General features: G+C 44.8%; 1 protein-coding gene across 6 annotated transcripts in view; it reads right to left on the bottom strand.

Moving 5' to 3' along the window:
* ptpn13 (protein tyrosine phosphatase non-receptor type 13) overlaps positions 1-12,695 on the bottom strand; it is a 144,635-nt gene that overhangs the window by 6,786 nt on the left and 125,154 nt on the right. For all 6 annotated transcript variants that reach the window (XM_014138916.2, XM_014138917.2, XM_014138918.2 and 3 more), the window contains 9 exons: positions 12,066-12,164; positions 11,647-11,859; positions 11,251-11,438; positions 9,814-9,979; positions 8,069-8,224; positions 7,637-7,808; positions 5,335-5,545; positions 4,904-4,989; positions 2,801-2,862 (listed from right to left, as the gene is read on the bottom strand). In XM_014138916.2, the coding sequence (XP_013994391.2) occupies positions 2,801-2,862; positions 4,904-4,989; positions 5,335-5,545; positions 7,637-7,808; positions 8,069-8,224; positions 9,814-9,979; positions 11,251-11,438; positions 11,647-11,859; positions 12,066-12,164 (1,353 nt within the window). The remainder of the gene's footprint in view (positions 1-2,800; positions 2,863-4,903; positions 4,990-5,334; positions 5,546-7,636; positions 7,809-8,068; positions 8,225-9,813; positions 9,980-11,250; positions 11,439-11,646; positions 11,860-12,065; positions 12,165-12,695) is intronic.

The following is a 12,695-nucleotide window of genomic DNA, read 5'->3' as shown; positions in this document are numbered from 1 at the left end:
ACGAGAGCATCAGTTGTTCTGGACGACTGTGTGATCACGCTCTCCGTAGCCAGTGAGTAAGACCTTTAAACAGGTCAACATTCACAAGGCCAGATGGATTACCAGGATGTGTACTCCAAGCATGCACTGACCAACTGGCAAGTGACTTCACTGATACGCCTCCATTCACATCGACAGGGCTGTAGTGGAACGGGTCGAGAGCTTCAAGTTTCTTGGTGTCCACATCAAACTATTATGGTCTAAATACACCAATACAGTTGTCTAGAGTGCACAACACCACCTATTCCCCCTCAGGAGACTGAAAAGATTTGGCATGGGTCATCAGATCCTCAAAAAGTTCTACAGCTGCGCCATCGAGAGCATCCTGACTGGTTGCATCACTGCCTGGTATGGCAACTGTTCGGCATCCGACCGCAAGGCGCTACAGAGGATACTGCATACGGCCCAGTACATCACTGGGACCAAGCTTCCTGCCATCCAGGACCTTTATACCATAAGATTGCTGGACAGTTAATCAAATGGCTACCCGGACTATTTGCATTGACCCCTTTTTTTTACACTGCTGCTACTCGCTGTCCATTATCTATGCATAGTCACTTTACCCCTACCTACATGTACAAATTACCTCAATTACCTGGACTAACCCATAGCCCCGTACCAGTACCTCCTGTATCGTTATTTAAAAAAAAAAATGTTTTTACTTTACTCTGCATGGTTGGTTAAGGGCTTGTAAGTAAGCATTTCATGGTAAGGTCTACACCTGTTGTATTCGGCGCAGGTAATGCGGGAAGTATAGGAGCATCATGGCAAAAACTTAGACTGGCCAATAGCTTCTAACCCCAGACCATTAGGACATTTACACTGCCCCCCCAACGAATGGACATTGATCATGCTGAATAGTCACCACTAGTCCCCTAACTGCTCCCCCCCTTTGGTACTGTTGGAGCTCAAGATTTTTCACTGTACCCAACATTTACAACTCTGTGCATGTGACTAATAAACTCTCTCTAGCCAAGTTAACTCGGCTATAAGGATATGTAATTGCATTAACACAATTACATATCGTTATAGTCGAGTTAACGCAATTACAGTTGAAGTCGGACGTTTACATACACCTTAGCCAAATACATTTAAACTCAGTTTTTCACAATTCCTGACATTTAATCCAAGTAAAAACTCCCTGTCTTAGGTCAGTTAGGATCACCACTATTTTAAGAATGTGAAATGTCAGAATAATAGTAGAGAGAATGATTTATTTCAGCTTTTATTTTTTTCATCACATTCCCAGAGGGTCAGAAGTTTACATACACTCAATTCGTATTTGGTAGCGTTGCCATTAAATTGTTTAACTTGGGTCAAACATTTCAGGTGGTCTTCCACAAGCTTCCCAGAATAAGTTGGGTGAATTTTGGCCCATTCCTCCTGACAGAGCTGGTGTAACTGAGTCAGGTTTGTAGGCCTCCTTGCACGCACATGCTTTTTCAGTTCTACCCACACATTTTCTATAGGATTGAGGTCAGGGCTTTGTGATGGCCACTCCAATACCTTGACTTTGTTGTCCTTAAGCCATTTTGCCACAACTTTGGAAGTATGCTTGGGGTCATTGTCCATTTGGAAGACCCATTTGCGACCAAGCTTTAACTTCCTGACTGATGTCTTGAGATGTTGCTTCAATATATCCACATAATTTTCCTTTCCTCATGATGCCATCTATTTTGTGAAGTGCACCAGTCCTTCCTGCAGCAAAGCACCCCCACAACATGATGCTGCCACCCCTGTGCTTCACGGTTGGGATGGTGTTCTTCGGCTTGCAAGCATCCCCCTTTTTCCTCAAAACATAACAATGGTCATTATGGCCAAACAGTTCTATTTTTGTTTCATCAGACCAGAGGACATTTCTCCAAAATGTACAATCTTTGTCCCCATGTGCAGTTGCAAACCGTAGTCCGACTTTTTTATGGCGGTGGCTTCTTCCTTGCTGAGCGGCCTTTCAGGTTATGTCTATATAGGACTCGTTTTACTGTGGATATAGATACTTTTGTACCCGTTTCCTCAAGCATCTTTACAAGGTCCTTAGCTGTTGTTCTGGGATTGATTTGCACTTTTCGCACCAAAGTACGTTCATCTCATCTCTAGGAGACAGAATGTGTCTCCTTCCTGAGCGGTATGACGGCTGTGTGGTCCCATGGTGTTTATAGTTGCGTACTATTGTTTGTACAGATGAATATGGCACCTTCAGGCCTTGGACCAGAATTGTGGAGGTCTTGGCTGATTTATTTTGATTTTCCCATGATATCAAGCAAAGAGGCACTGAGTTTGAAGGTAGGCCTTGAAATACATCCACAGGTACACCTCCAATTGACTCAAATTATGTCAATTAGCCTATCAGAAGCTTCTTAAGCCATGACATCATTTTCTGGAATTTTCCAAGCTGTTTAAAGGCACAGTCAACTTAGTGTATGTAAACTTCTGACCCACTGGAATTGTGATACAGTGAATTATAAGTGAAATAATCTGTCTATAAACAATTGTTGGAAAAATGACTTGTGTCATGCACAAAGTAGATGTCCTAACCGACTTGCCAAAACTATAGTTTGTTAACAATACATTTGTGGAGTGGTTGAAAAATGAGTTTTAATGACTCCAACCTAAGTGTATGTAAACTTCGGACTTCAACTGTACATATCGTTATAGCTGAGTTAATGCAATTACATATCACTATAGTCACATGTAAAGCAAAGTGTTCTCAATCTATCCAATAATAGGAAAGTAGTAGACTGAATGAAGCAGGTATAATTACCTCTGGAGGACATAGTGTAGTGAAGGCCTCTGCTTCTCTACGATCAGCCCCATAGACATAATCTGTAACGGGGGAAGGAACAGTCATATCATACTCCACAACAACATACCAGCGTTATGTTAAAGACAGCATTCATAACATACAGCGCCTTCAGAAAGTATTCATACCCCTTGACTTGTTCCGCATGTTGTGGTATTACAGCCTGAATGAAGAAATTGATTAAATATATTTTCTCACCCATCTACACACAATACCTGGGCTGTATGAGCATGCATGCAGACCCTATCTTCCAATACCTGGGCTGTATGAGCATGCATGCAGACCCTATCTTCCAATACCTGGGCTGTATGAGCATGCATGCAGACCCTATCTTCCAATACCTGGGCTGTGTGAGCATGCATGCAGACCCTATCTTCCAATACCTGGGCTGTGTGAGCATGCATGCAGACCCTATCTTCCAATACCTGGGCTGTATGAGCATGCATGCAGACCCTATCTTCCAATACCTGGGCTGTATGAGCATGCATGCAGACCCTATCTTCCAATACCTGGGCTGTGTGAGCATGCATGCAGACCCTATCTTCCAATACCTGGGCTGTGTGAGCATGCATGCAGACCCTATCTTCCACGGAACATGGAACGACACCGATTGTAATTCTGCTAAGGCCTACATCTGCAAGACCTCCTCAGGTAGGAGCTACAGTGGATTAAATATTTTTTTAAATCTCACCCAATTACACACACTACCCCATAATAACAAAGTGAAAACATGTTTTTAGAAGTGTTTGCAAATTTATTTAAAATGAAATACAGAAATATCTAATTTACATAGGTATTCACACCCCTGAGTCAATACATGTTCGAATAACCTTCGGCAGCAATTTCAGCTGTGTGTCTGTAAGTCTCTAAGAGCTTTGCACACCTGGATTGTACAATATTTGCACATTATTATTACAAAAAATCTTCAAGCTCTGTCAAGTTGGTTGTTGATCATTGCTAGACAGCCATTTTGCCATACATTTTCAAGCTGGTTTATTTCAAAACTGTAACTAGGCCACTCAGGAACATTAAACGTCTTATTGGTAAGCAACTCCAGTGTACATTTGGCCTTGTGTTATAGGTTATTATCCTGCTGAAAGGTGAATTCATCTACCAGTGTCTGGTGGAAAGCAGACTGAACCAGGTTTTGCCTGTGCTCAGCTCCATTATGTTTCTTTATCCTGAAAAGTCCTTAAGAATTACAAGCATACCCATAACATGATGCAGCCACCACTATGCTTGAAAATATGGAGAGAGGTACTCATTGATGTGTTGTATTTGGATTTGCCCCAAACATAACACTTTGTATTCAGGACAAAAAGTGAATTGCTTTGCCACGTTTTGCAGTATTACTTTAGTGCCTTACTGGGAACAGGATTAATGTTTTGGAATATTTTATTCTGTACAGGCTTCCTTCTTTTCACTCTGTCATTTAGGTTAGTATTGTGGAGTAACTACAATGTTGAGCCATCCTCAGTTTTCTCCTATCACAGCCATTAAACTCTGGAACTGTTTTAAAGACGCCAGTGGCCTCATGGTGAAATCCCTGAGAAGTTTCCGTCCTCTCCGGCAACTAAGTTCGGAAGGACGCCTGTATCTTTGTAGTGACAATCAAAAGCCCAATTGATAACTTCACCACACGACGCTCAAAGAGATATTCAGTAACTGCTTATTTTTGTACATCTACCAATCGGTGGCATCCTTTGCGAGGCATTAAAAAATATTGGTCTTTTTTGCTTGAATCTGTGCTTGAAATTCACTACACAATTGAGGGACCTTACAGATAATTGTATGTCTGGGGTACAGAGATTGGCTAGTCATAAAAAAATAATTTGGGGTATTGTGTGTAGATCAGTGACACAAAATCTCAATTTAAAATTCAGGCTGTAACAACAACATATGGAAAAATTATAGGGGGTATGTATACTTCCTGATTGTGAAGAAGGTAAGAGAACTTGACTGATGTACTTACTGTATATGTACCATAATGCTATACACATGAAGCAAATCTTTCAAAGGATAAAAATCTATGATTTGTATGGATTGGCTTTTACAAGTACTTACCGTTGAGGCTGGTGGAGTCTTCAGGGCTGACGTTGTTGTTGAGAAATGAACTACTCTTCTGTCCTGGAGACACTGGTTTCCCATCCCTGGAGGGATGGAGATCGAGAGATCAATTAGGCCAAGGATAATGAACACATGTACCTCTTGGATGGGGATCTGAAGAGGGCGTTACAGGAAATAATCATTTGTTGAGTCTCTCAGTTCCAAACATCTTTGGCACTAGCTGGCAAGCACTGCCTTGCACAGAAATAGACTGATACTGTTAACTAGTAAAGGACATTTCCTGAAAAAAATGTGTTTATGGTACATAAGGCTAGTGTTTACCTGGTGAGGTCCCCGAGGGACCCTCGCAGGTCTACGCCTAACCCAAAAGTGCCTAGTGTGTAGGGGCTAGGGGTCTATTTGGAATTCAGGGTGAGGGTTAAGTTTACCTTGTAGCTTTGATAGTGAGCTCCCTGAGGGAGATCTCCAGCAGCCTGCAGCTCTCATTGAGGGTCAGGTCCAGAGTTGGAGCTCCGTTGATAAAGTGTACCAGGTCCAAGGGCCTCAGACTCCCCTCTAGCAGCGCCGCCGAGCCAGGCAGTACCTCCTTTATGAATAACACCCCGTACACACTCTCACTACCCCCGTCCAATACTAGACCTGTAGGGAGAGATGCAACGTTAAGCTTTATGAATAACACCCCGTACACACTGTCACTGCCCCCGTCCAATACTAGACCTGTAGGAAGAGATGCAACGTTAAGCTTTATGAATAACACCCCGTACACACTGTCACTGCCCCCGTCCAATACTAGACCTGTAGGGAGAGATGCAACGTTAAGCTTTATGAATAACACCCCGTACACACTGTCACTGCCCCCGTCCAATACTAGACCTGTAGGAAGAGATGCAACGTTAAGCTTTATGAATAACACCCCGTACACACTGTCACTGCCCCCGTCCAATACTAGACCTGTAGGGAGAGATGCAACGTTAAGCTTTATGAATAACACCCCGTACACACTGTCACTGCCCCCGTCCAATACTAGACCTGTAGGGAGAGATGCAACGTTAAGCTTTATGAATAACACCCCGTACACACTGTCACTGCCCCCGTTCAATACTAGACCTGTAGGGAGAGATGCAACGTTAAGCCTTATGAACATTTTTACATTTTACATTTTAGTCATTTAGCAGACGCTCTTATACAGAGCGACTTACAGTAGTGAATGCATACATTTCATACATTTTTCGTACTGGTCCCCCGTGGGAATCGAACCCACAACCCTGGCGTTGCAAACACCATGCTCTACCAACTGAACAACACCCCGTACACACGGTCACTGCCCCCGTCCAATACTAGACCTGTAGGAAGAGATGCAACGTTAAGCTTTATGAATAACACCCCGTACACACTGTCACTGCCCCCGTCCAATACTAGACCTGTAGGAAGAGATGCAACGTTAAGCTTTATGAATAACACCCCGTACACACTGTCACTGCCCCCGTCCAATACTAGACCTGTAGGGAGAGATGCAACGTTAAGCTTTATGAATAACACCCCGTACACACTGTCACTGCCCCCGTCCAATACTAGACCTGTAGGAAGAGATGCAACGTTAAGCTTTATGAATAACACCCCGTACACACTGTCACTGCCCCCGTCCAATACTAGACCTGTAGGGAGAGATGCAACGTTAAGCTTTATGAATAACACCCCGTACACACTGTCACTGCCCAATACTAGGTGGTCTTCACGGGTCCACCCGAACCTGAATACCCGAGAGGGTCTTGGTCCAAAATTCTAACATTTCCCTCGGGTCGGGTCCTGTTTGATTCTCGCCGGGTCCGGGTCGGGTCCTGTTTGATTCTCGCCGGGTCCGGGTTCGGGTCCTGTTTGATTCTCGCCGGGTCTGGGTCGGGTCCTGTTTGATTCTCGTCGGGTCCGGGTCGGGTCCTGTTTGATTCTCGTCGGGTCTCGGGTCTTGTCTATAGCATATTTATTCTACGCTAATAAGGTAAATTTATTGACTTATAGAAGGCCTAGCCAACATATGGCTGATAAATAATTTGTCACTCGGGTCCAATTAGGTCTCGTCTAGACCCGGACCCATTAGATCTGGTTGTTGTCGGGCCTGATTGTTCTCAAGTCCATTCGGGTCCAGGTCCCCCTTTAAATCTCAGGTCCGTTCGGTGTGATTATCCTCGGATCAAAGTTTTCGGACACAGGAAGACCTCTACCCCATATACACAGTCACTTCCCCTGTCTAATATTAAACCTGTAGGGAGGGATACAGCAACGTTAAGCTTTATGAACAACACCCCATAAACACAGCCACTTCCCCCGTCCAACACCATCCCTGCAGAGAAAATAATGTTTTGCAACGAAAAACTGAAGTCCAGCTAGGTCCTACCTGTTTCAGTCCATTTTCTTCTGTTTGGTGCCTAATGAACACAACCCTGACCTTCTGAACCAAAAGCTGTCACCTTAAACACCACATCACATCAAGGCAGTGGAAGCTTATTTATAGTCCAAAAAAACCACCACACATTCCTTTCAAACTGCAATCTAACACTCTTACATATTGTGCTTTCTTCAGCCCTGTCTATGTCACATGTTTTCATTACAATGATCATCATCATCATCATCATCGCTGATGACCAACACAGATATTTTCAACAGTTGCGATGATACACATTAGTTAAATAGATAATTTTAGGCAGTCTAAATAGATCTCTATATCTCTCTTACCTAATGTTTGGTCAGGGCACTGGAAGGAGATGTCCGGCAGTAGGTGTGCCTCTATAGGGGGTTTAGGAGCCTCTAGGACCCTTCCTACCACTAGATCGACCACCCTGGGGGCCGCTCTCACCAGGTTCACCACCTCAGTGTGACCCATGTTGGACACATCTTTGTTGTTCACCTGAAAGGGGGGGGTCGTTAGTAAAGAGCTACAGATTAAATGCTTGTGATACAGCATGACAGAGTGAGTGTTCAAACATGACTATCAATTTGTCTGTCTTCAATTACTCGTATCCTCTCTCTGTGTGTCCTCAAGCTGCATTGGAGAAGGAGACCCAAAGTCTCTCTCCTCACCTCCTTAAAACTCATTGGAGGAAGTGGTGAGGAATCAAGGAAAATCAGATTGAGAGTGTTCAGTAGCTACATTCAGCACATGTGTACCATGATCATGCGATCCCCGGGCCGCAGCCTGCCATCTCCCTTGGCAGGGTCCTGGATGATGTCATGGATGTAACAGCCCAGGTCGTTCCCTTTGGTCAGAGTAAACCCCAGGCTTCCTTTCTCAGACTTCACAAGGGACACTTTCAGCTCCACGTCCTGACGAACAGACAGTGGTAAACAAACACTGTTGGAATCAAACTGTGCTAAAAATGAACAAGACTGAATACTACATCAACTCAGCAAAAAAAGAAACGTCATCTCACTCAACTGTGTTTACTTTCAGCAAACTTAACATGTGTAAATATTTGAATGAACATAACAAGATTCAACAACTGAGACATAAACTGAACAAGTTCCACAGACATGTGACTAACAGAAACGGAATAATGTGTCCCTGAACAAAGGGGGGGGGGTCAAAATCAAAAGTAACAGTCAGTATCTGGTGTGGTCACCAGCTGCATTAAGTACTGCAGTGCAACTCCTCCTCATGGACTGCACCAGATTTGCCAGTTCTTGCTGTGAGATGTTACCCAACTCTTCCACCAAGGCACCTGCAAGTTCCTGGACATTTCTGCGGGGAATGGCCCTAGCTCTCACCCTCCGATCCAACAAGTCCCAGAAGTGCTCAATGGGATTGAGATCCGGGCTCTTCGCTGGCCATGGCAGAACACTGACATTCCTGTCTGGCAGGAAATCACGCACAGAACGAGCAGTATGGCTGGTGGCATTGTCATGCTGGAGGGTCATGTCAGGATGAGCCTGCAGGAAGGGTACCACATGAGGGAGGAGGATGTCTTCCCTGTAACGCACAGCGTTGAGATTGCCTGCAATGACAACCAGCTCAGTCCAATGATGCTGTGACACACCGCCCCAGACCATGACAGACCCTCCACCTCCAAATCGATCCCACTCCAGAGTACAGGCCTCATTCCTTCGACGATAAACGCAAATCTGACCATCCCCCCTGGTGAGGCAAAACCGCGACTCGTCTGTGAAGAATTAACCCACTGTTTCTAGGCCGTCATTGAAAATAAGAATTTGTTCTTAACTGACTTACCTAGTTAAATAAAGGTCAAAATAAATTAAGATGATGTACTGAGCCTGCGCAGGGGTTGTTTCACGTGGTCTGCCACTGCGAGGATGATCAGCTGTCCGTCCTGTCTCCCTGTAGCGCTGTCTTAGGCGTCTCACAGTACGGACATGGCAATTTACTGCCCTGGCCACATCTGCAGTCCTCATGCCTCCTTGCAGCATGCCTAAAGCACGTTCACGCAGATGAGCAGGGACCCTGGGCATCTTTCTTTTGGTGTTTTTCAGAGTCAGTAGAAAGGCCTCTTTAGTGTCCTAAGTTTTCATAACTGTGACCTTAATTGCCTACCGTCTGTAAGCTGTTAGTGTCTTAACAACCGTTCCACAGTTCATGCTCATTCATTGTTTATGGTTCATTGAACAAGCATGGGAAACAGTGTTTAAACCCTTTACAATGAAGATCTGTGAAGTTATTTGGATTTTTACGAATTATCTTTGAAAGACAGGGTCCTGAAAAAGGGACGTTTCTTTTTTTGCTGAGTTTAGTTACATAATAACATGGATAATACACATTACATCCTTGCTTCCTCTGCCCATGAGAGGTTCACTTGGACCTCCTCCTCCTCCAATGTGCTTTGAGAGAAAGGAATGGAGGAAACCAGGACGGTCGAAGTACTTATGCGTTCAGACAGGTCCTAGTGTTCCCTTGCTCTTACCGGTACAAACTCGTCCAAGTCTTGTCTGTTGTCTGTCAGGGTGTGGTTGAAGTGTGGTGGTCGAGGGAGAGGCAGGGGGTCGGGACTGGGGGCTTCTGGGGATAATACCATAGGTTGAGGGGTGGTGGTTAGGTCGGGAACCCGAGGGGAGGAGGAGGAGGGACACCTGCGGAAATAGAACAGAAGGAATCAATCAAATAAGTAATTTTTACACCAACAGTTGTCACAAGGTTCTTTACTGTAACCTGGTTTAGACCCCACAGAGCAAGCAGAAGCTGAAGCACAGTGTTAAACTGAGGTGACATTCTTAGTCTATAACTTTAACATAGAAATATCTTGTGTAGAACAGATCATACAATATTATTGTCTGTCAGGTAGAATAAAAAAAACATTACATTTCACCTGACTGCAATGAGTCACCGCTCATTGGTTACGGTACTAATGACCTGGACACTATATAACCTCTAGTTACTCTAGTCTGTCCATAATAAAGCGCTGCTCTACCTTCTTAACAGCACTATCAACAAGGCTGGTCCCACAGGCCCTAGTTTTTTTATTTAACGAGGCAAGTCAGTTAAGAACAAATTCTTATTTACAAATGACGGCCTACCCCGGCCAAACCCGGACGACACTAAGCCAATTGTGCGCCGCCGTATGGGACTCCCAATCACAGCCGGATGTGATACAGCCTGGATTCGAACCAGGGACTGTAGTGATGACCTCTTGCACTGAGATGCAGTGCCTTTTAGACACGCTGTGCCACTCGGGAGACAAGGTGCTTTCAGGTGTTTTGTCTCACCTGGACTACTGTTCAGTCAGGTGGTCAGGTGCCACAAAGGGACTTAGGAAAATTGCATTTGGTTCAGAACAGGGCAGCATGGCTGGCCCTTGGATGTACACAGAGAGCTAATATTAATAATATGCATGTCAATCTCTCCTGGCTCAAAGTGGAGGAGAGATTGACTTCTTCACTACTTGTATTTATGAGAGGTATTGGCATGTTGAATGAATACACACGCGATAACATACGCACTATACACACACGTACACATGGATTTAGCACTGTAGATATGTGGTAGTGGTGGAGTAGGGGCCTGAGGGCACACAGTGTGTTGTGAAATCTGTGAATGTATTGTAATGTTTTAAAATTGTATAAACTGCCTTAATTTTGCTGGACCCCAGGAAGAGCAGCTGCTGCCATGGTAGGAAATAATGTTTATTTAGATCCCCATTTCAAGCTCATTTTTCTAAAAACTATAAAGTATTTTTCAGATATTTAGGCAGGTTAGCTGGCTAACTCACGAATCCTTCTTTGTTAGATCCGGGATCAGGCCACCCCCCCTCCGGGATCAGGCCACCCCCCCTCCGGGATCAGGCCACCCCCCCTCCGGGATCAGGCTAACATGAGTAATATCAGCAGTAGGATATAATCTTTACCTTCTGCTGAGGTTGGACAGTGACAGGTTGGAAGAGTAGTAGGCAGAGCGGATGGTGTCATCCAGCTCACAGGGGGTCTCATACTGGTGGAGTCTCCCCAGAGTGAGGTTACTGCTGGGGGTCTGGTAGATACCACGATCCCAGGCTTGTCGGCCCTGCTCCAGAGATGGGCTGAAGGCCTCCTCCACCTGAATGAATTAAGTAATGAATGAATGGATAAATAAATAATCCATTGTTTAGTCATTCATGAATTTGACAAATGTCCAGTTGCCTCAGCCGAGTGAAACAATACATACATTAAAAATCATTGACGATTAAAAACTCAAAAGTTTCACAGACCCATTTCTATTGTAGTTCTTGTTATCAATTGTTACTAATTATCAATGAAATCGTTACCTCCTCATCATCCGTGCTGTCGCTGTAGCTGTCCCGACGGCTGGGGGACTTCATGAGCAGTCTGTCCAGAGCTTCCTCCATTTGCCCAGGTCCTAGACCCAGGCTCCTCTTCCCTTCTTCCCCTACAGGAGAGGCTGTCCTGGGCCTGGCCAGGCTGGATTCAGGCTGCTGGGTCTGGACTACTGGTTCCTTACGAGGAGAGGCCATGGGAGTCTGGGGAGTGGAGAATGAGATACACTCAGTAAGTATATTAGTGTATAGCTCACTAAATATCAAAAATACACTGCATTCCACTTATAGTGAATATGGTTATAGTGGTAAATGGTCCTATGCGATCACTATAAGAGAAAAGCAGCGCAGACATTTTGCCCAGTTTGTGGACCACGTGAGAGGTGCTGTTGGCCGGTAGCGTTCCTCACCAGAGCAGAGGCATCCATCTCAGGTAAGACACCCTGGTCAGGTCTACAGAGCAGCAGAGTGACCTCCTGACCGGTTCCTCGCAGCGCTGAGATCACCTCCTAGTGGCAGGGCAGAGAAACACAAGAACATTTCATATAAAAATGGTTAACCTATTAGGGCTAGGGGGCAGTATTGACACAGCCGGATAAAAAACGTACCCGATTTAATCTGGTTACTACTCATGCCCAGTAACTAGAATATGCATATAATTATTGGCTTTGGATAGACAACACCCTAAAGTTTCTAAAACTGTTTGAATGGTGTCTGTGAGTATAACAGAACTCATATGGCAGGCCAAAACCTGAGAAGATTCCATGCAGGAAGTGGCCTGTCTGAGAAGTAGTGTTTCATCTTGGCTCTTTTTATTGAAGACTGAGGATCTTTGCAATAACGTGACACTTCCTACGGCTCCCATAGGCTCTCAGAGCCCGGGAAAAAGCTGAACGATATCGAGGCAGGCTCTGGCTGAAACACTTTATCGCTTTTGGCAAGTGGCCGCTCAGAGTACTATGGGCTTAGGCGCGTGCCCGAGTCGACCGAATGCTTTCTTTTCTTTTGTCTGTTTACCTAAACGCAGATTCCCGGTCGGA

Source organism: Salmo salar, chromosome ssa13 (genome assembly GCF_905237065.1).
Source record: "Salmo salar chromosome ssa13, Ssal_v3.1, whole genome shotgun sequence".
Lineage (NCBI taxonomy): Eukaryota > Metazoa > Chordata > Actinopteri > Salmoniformes > Salmonidae > Salmo > Salmo salar.
Note: the sequence above shows the minus strand (reverse complement) of the source record. Positions and strands in the feature narration are given on the sequence as shown.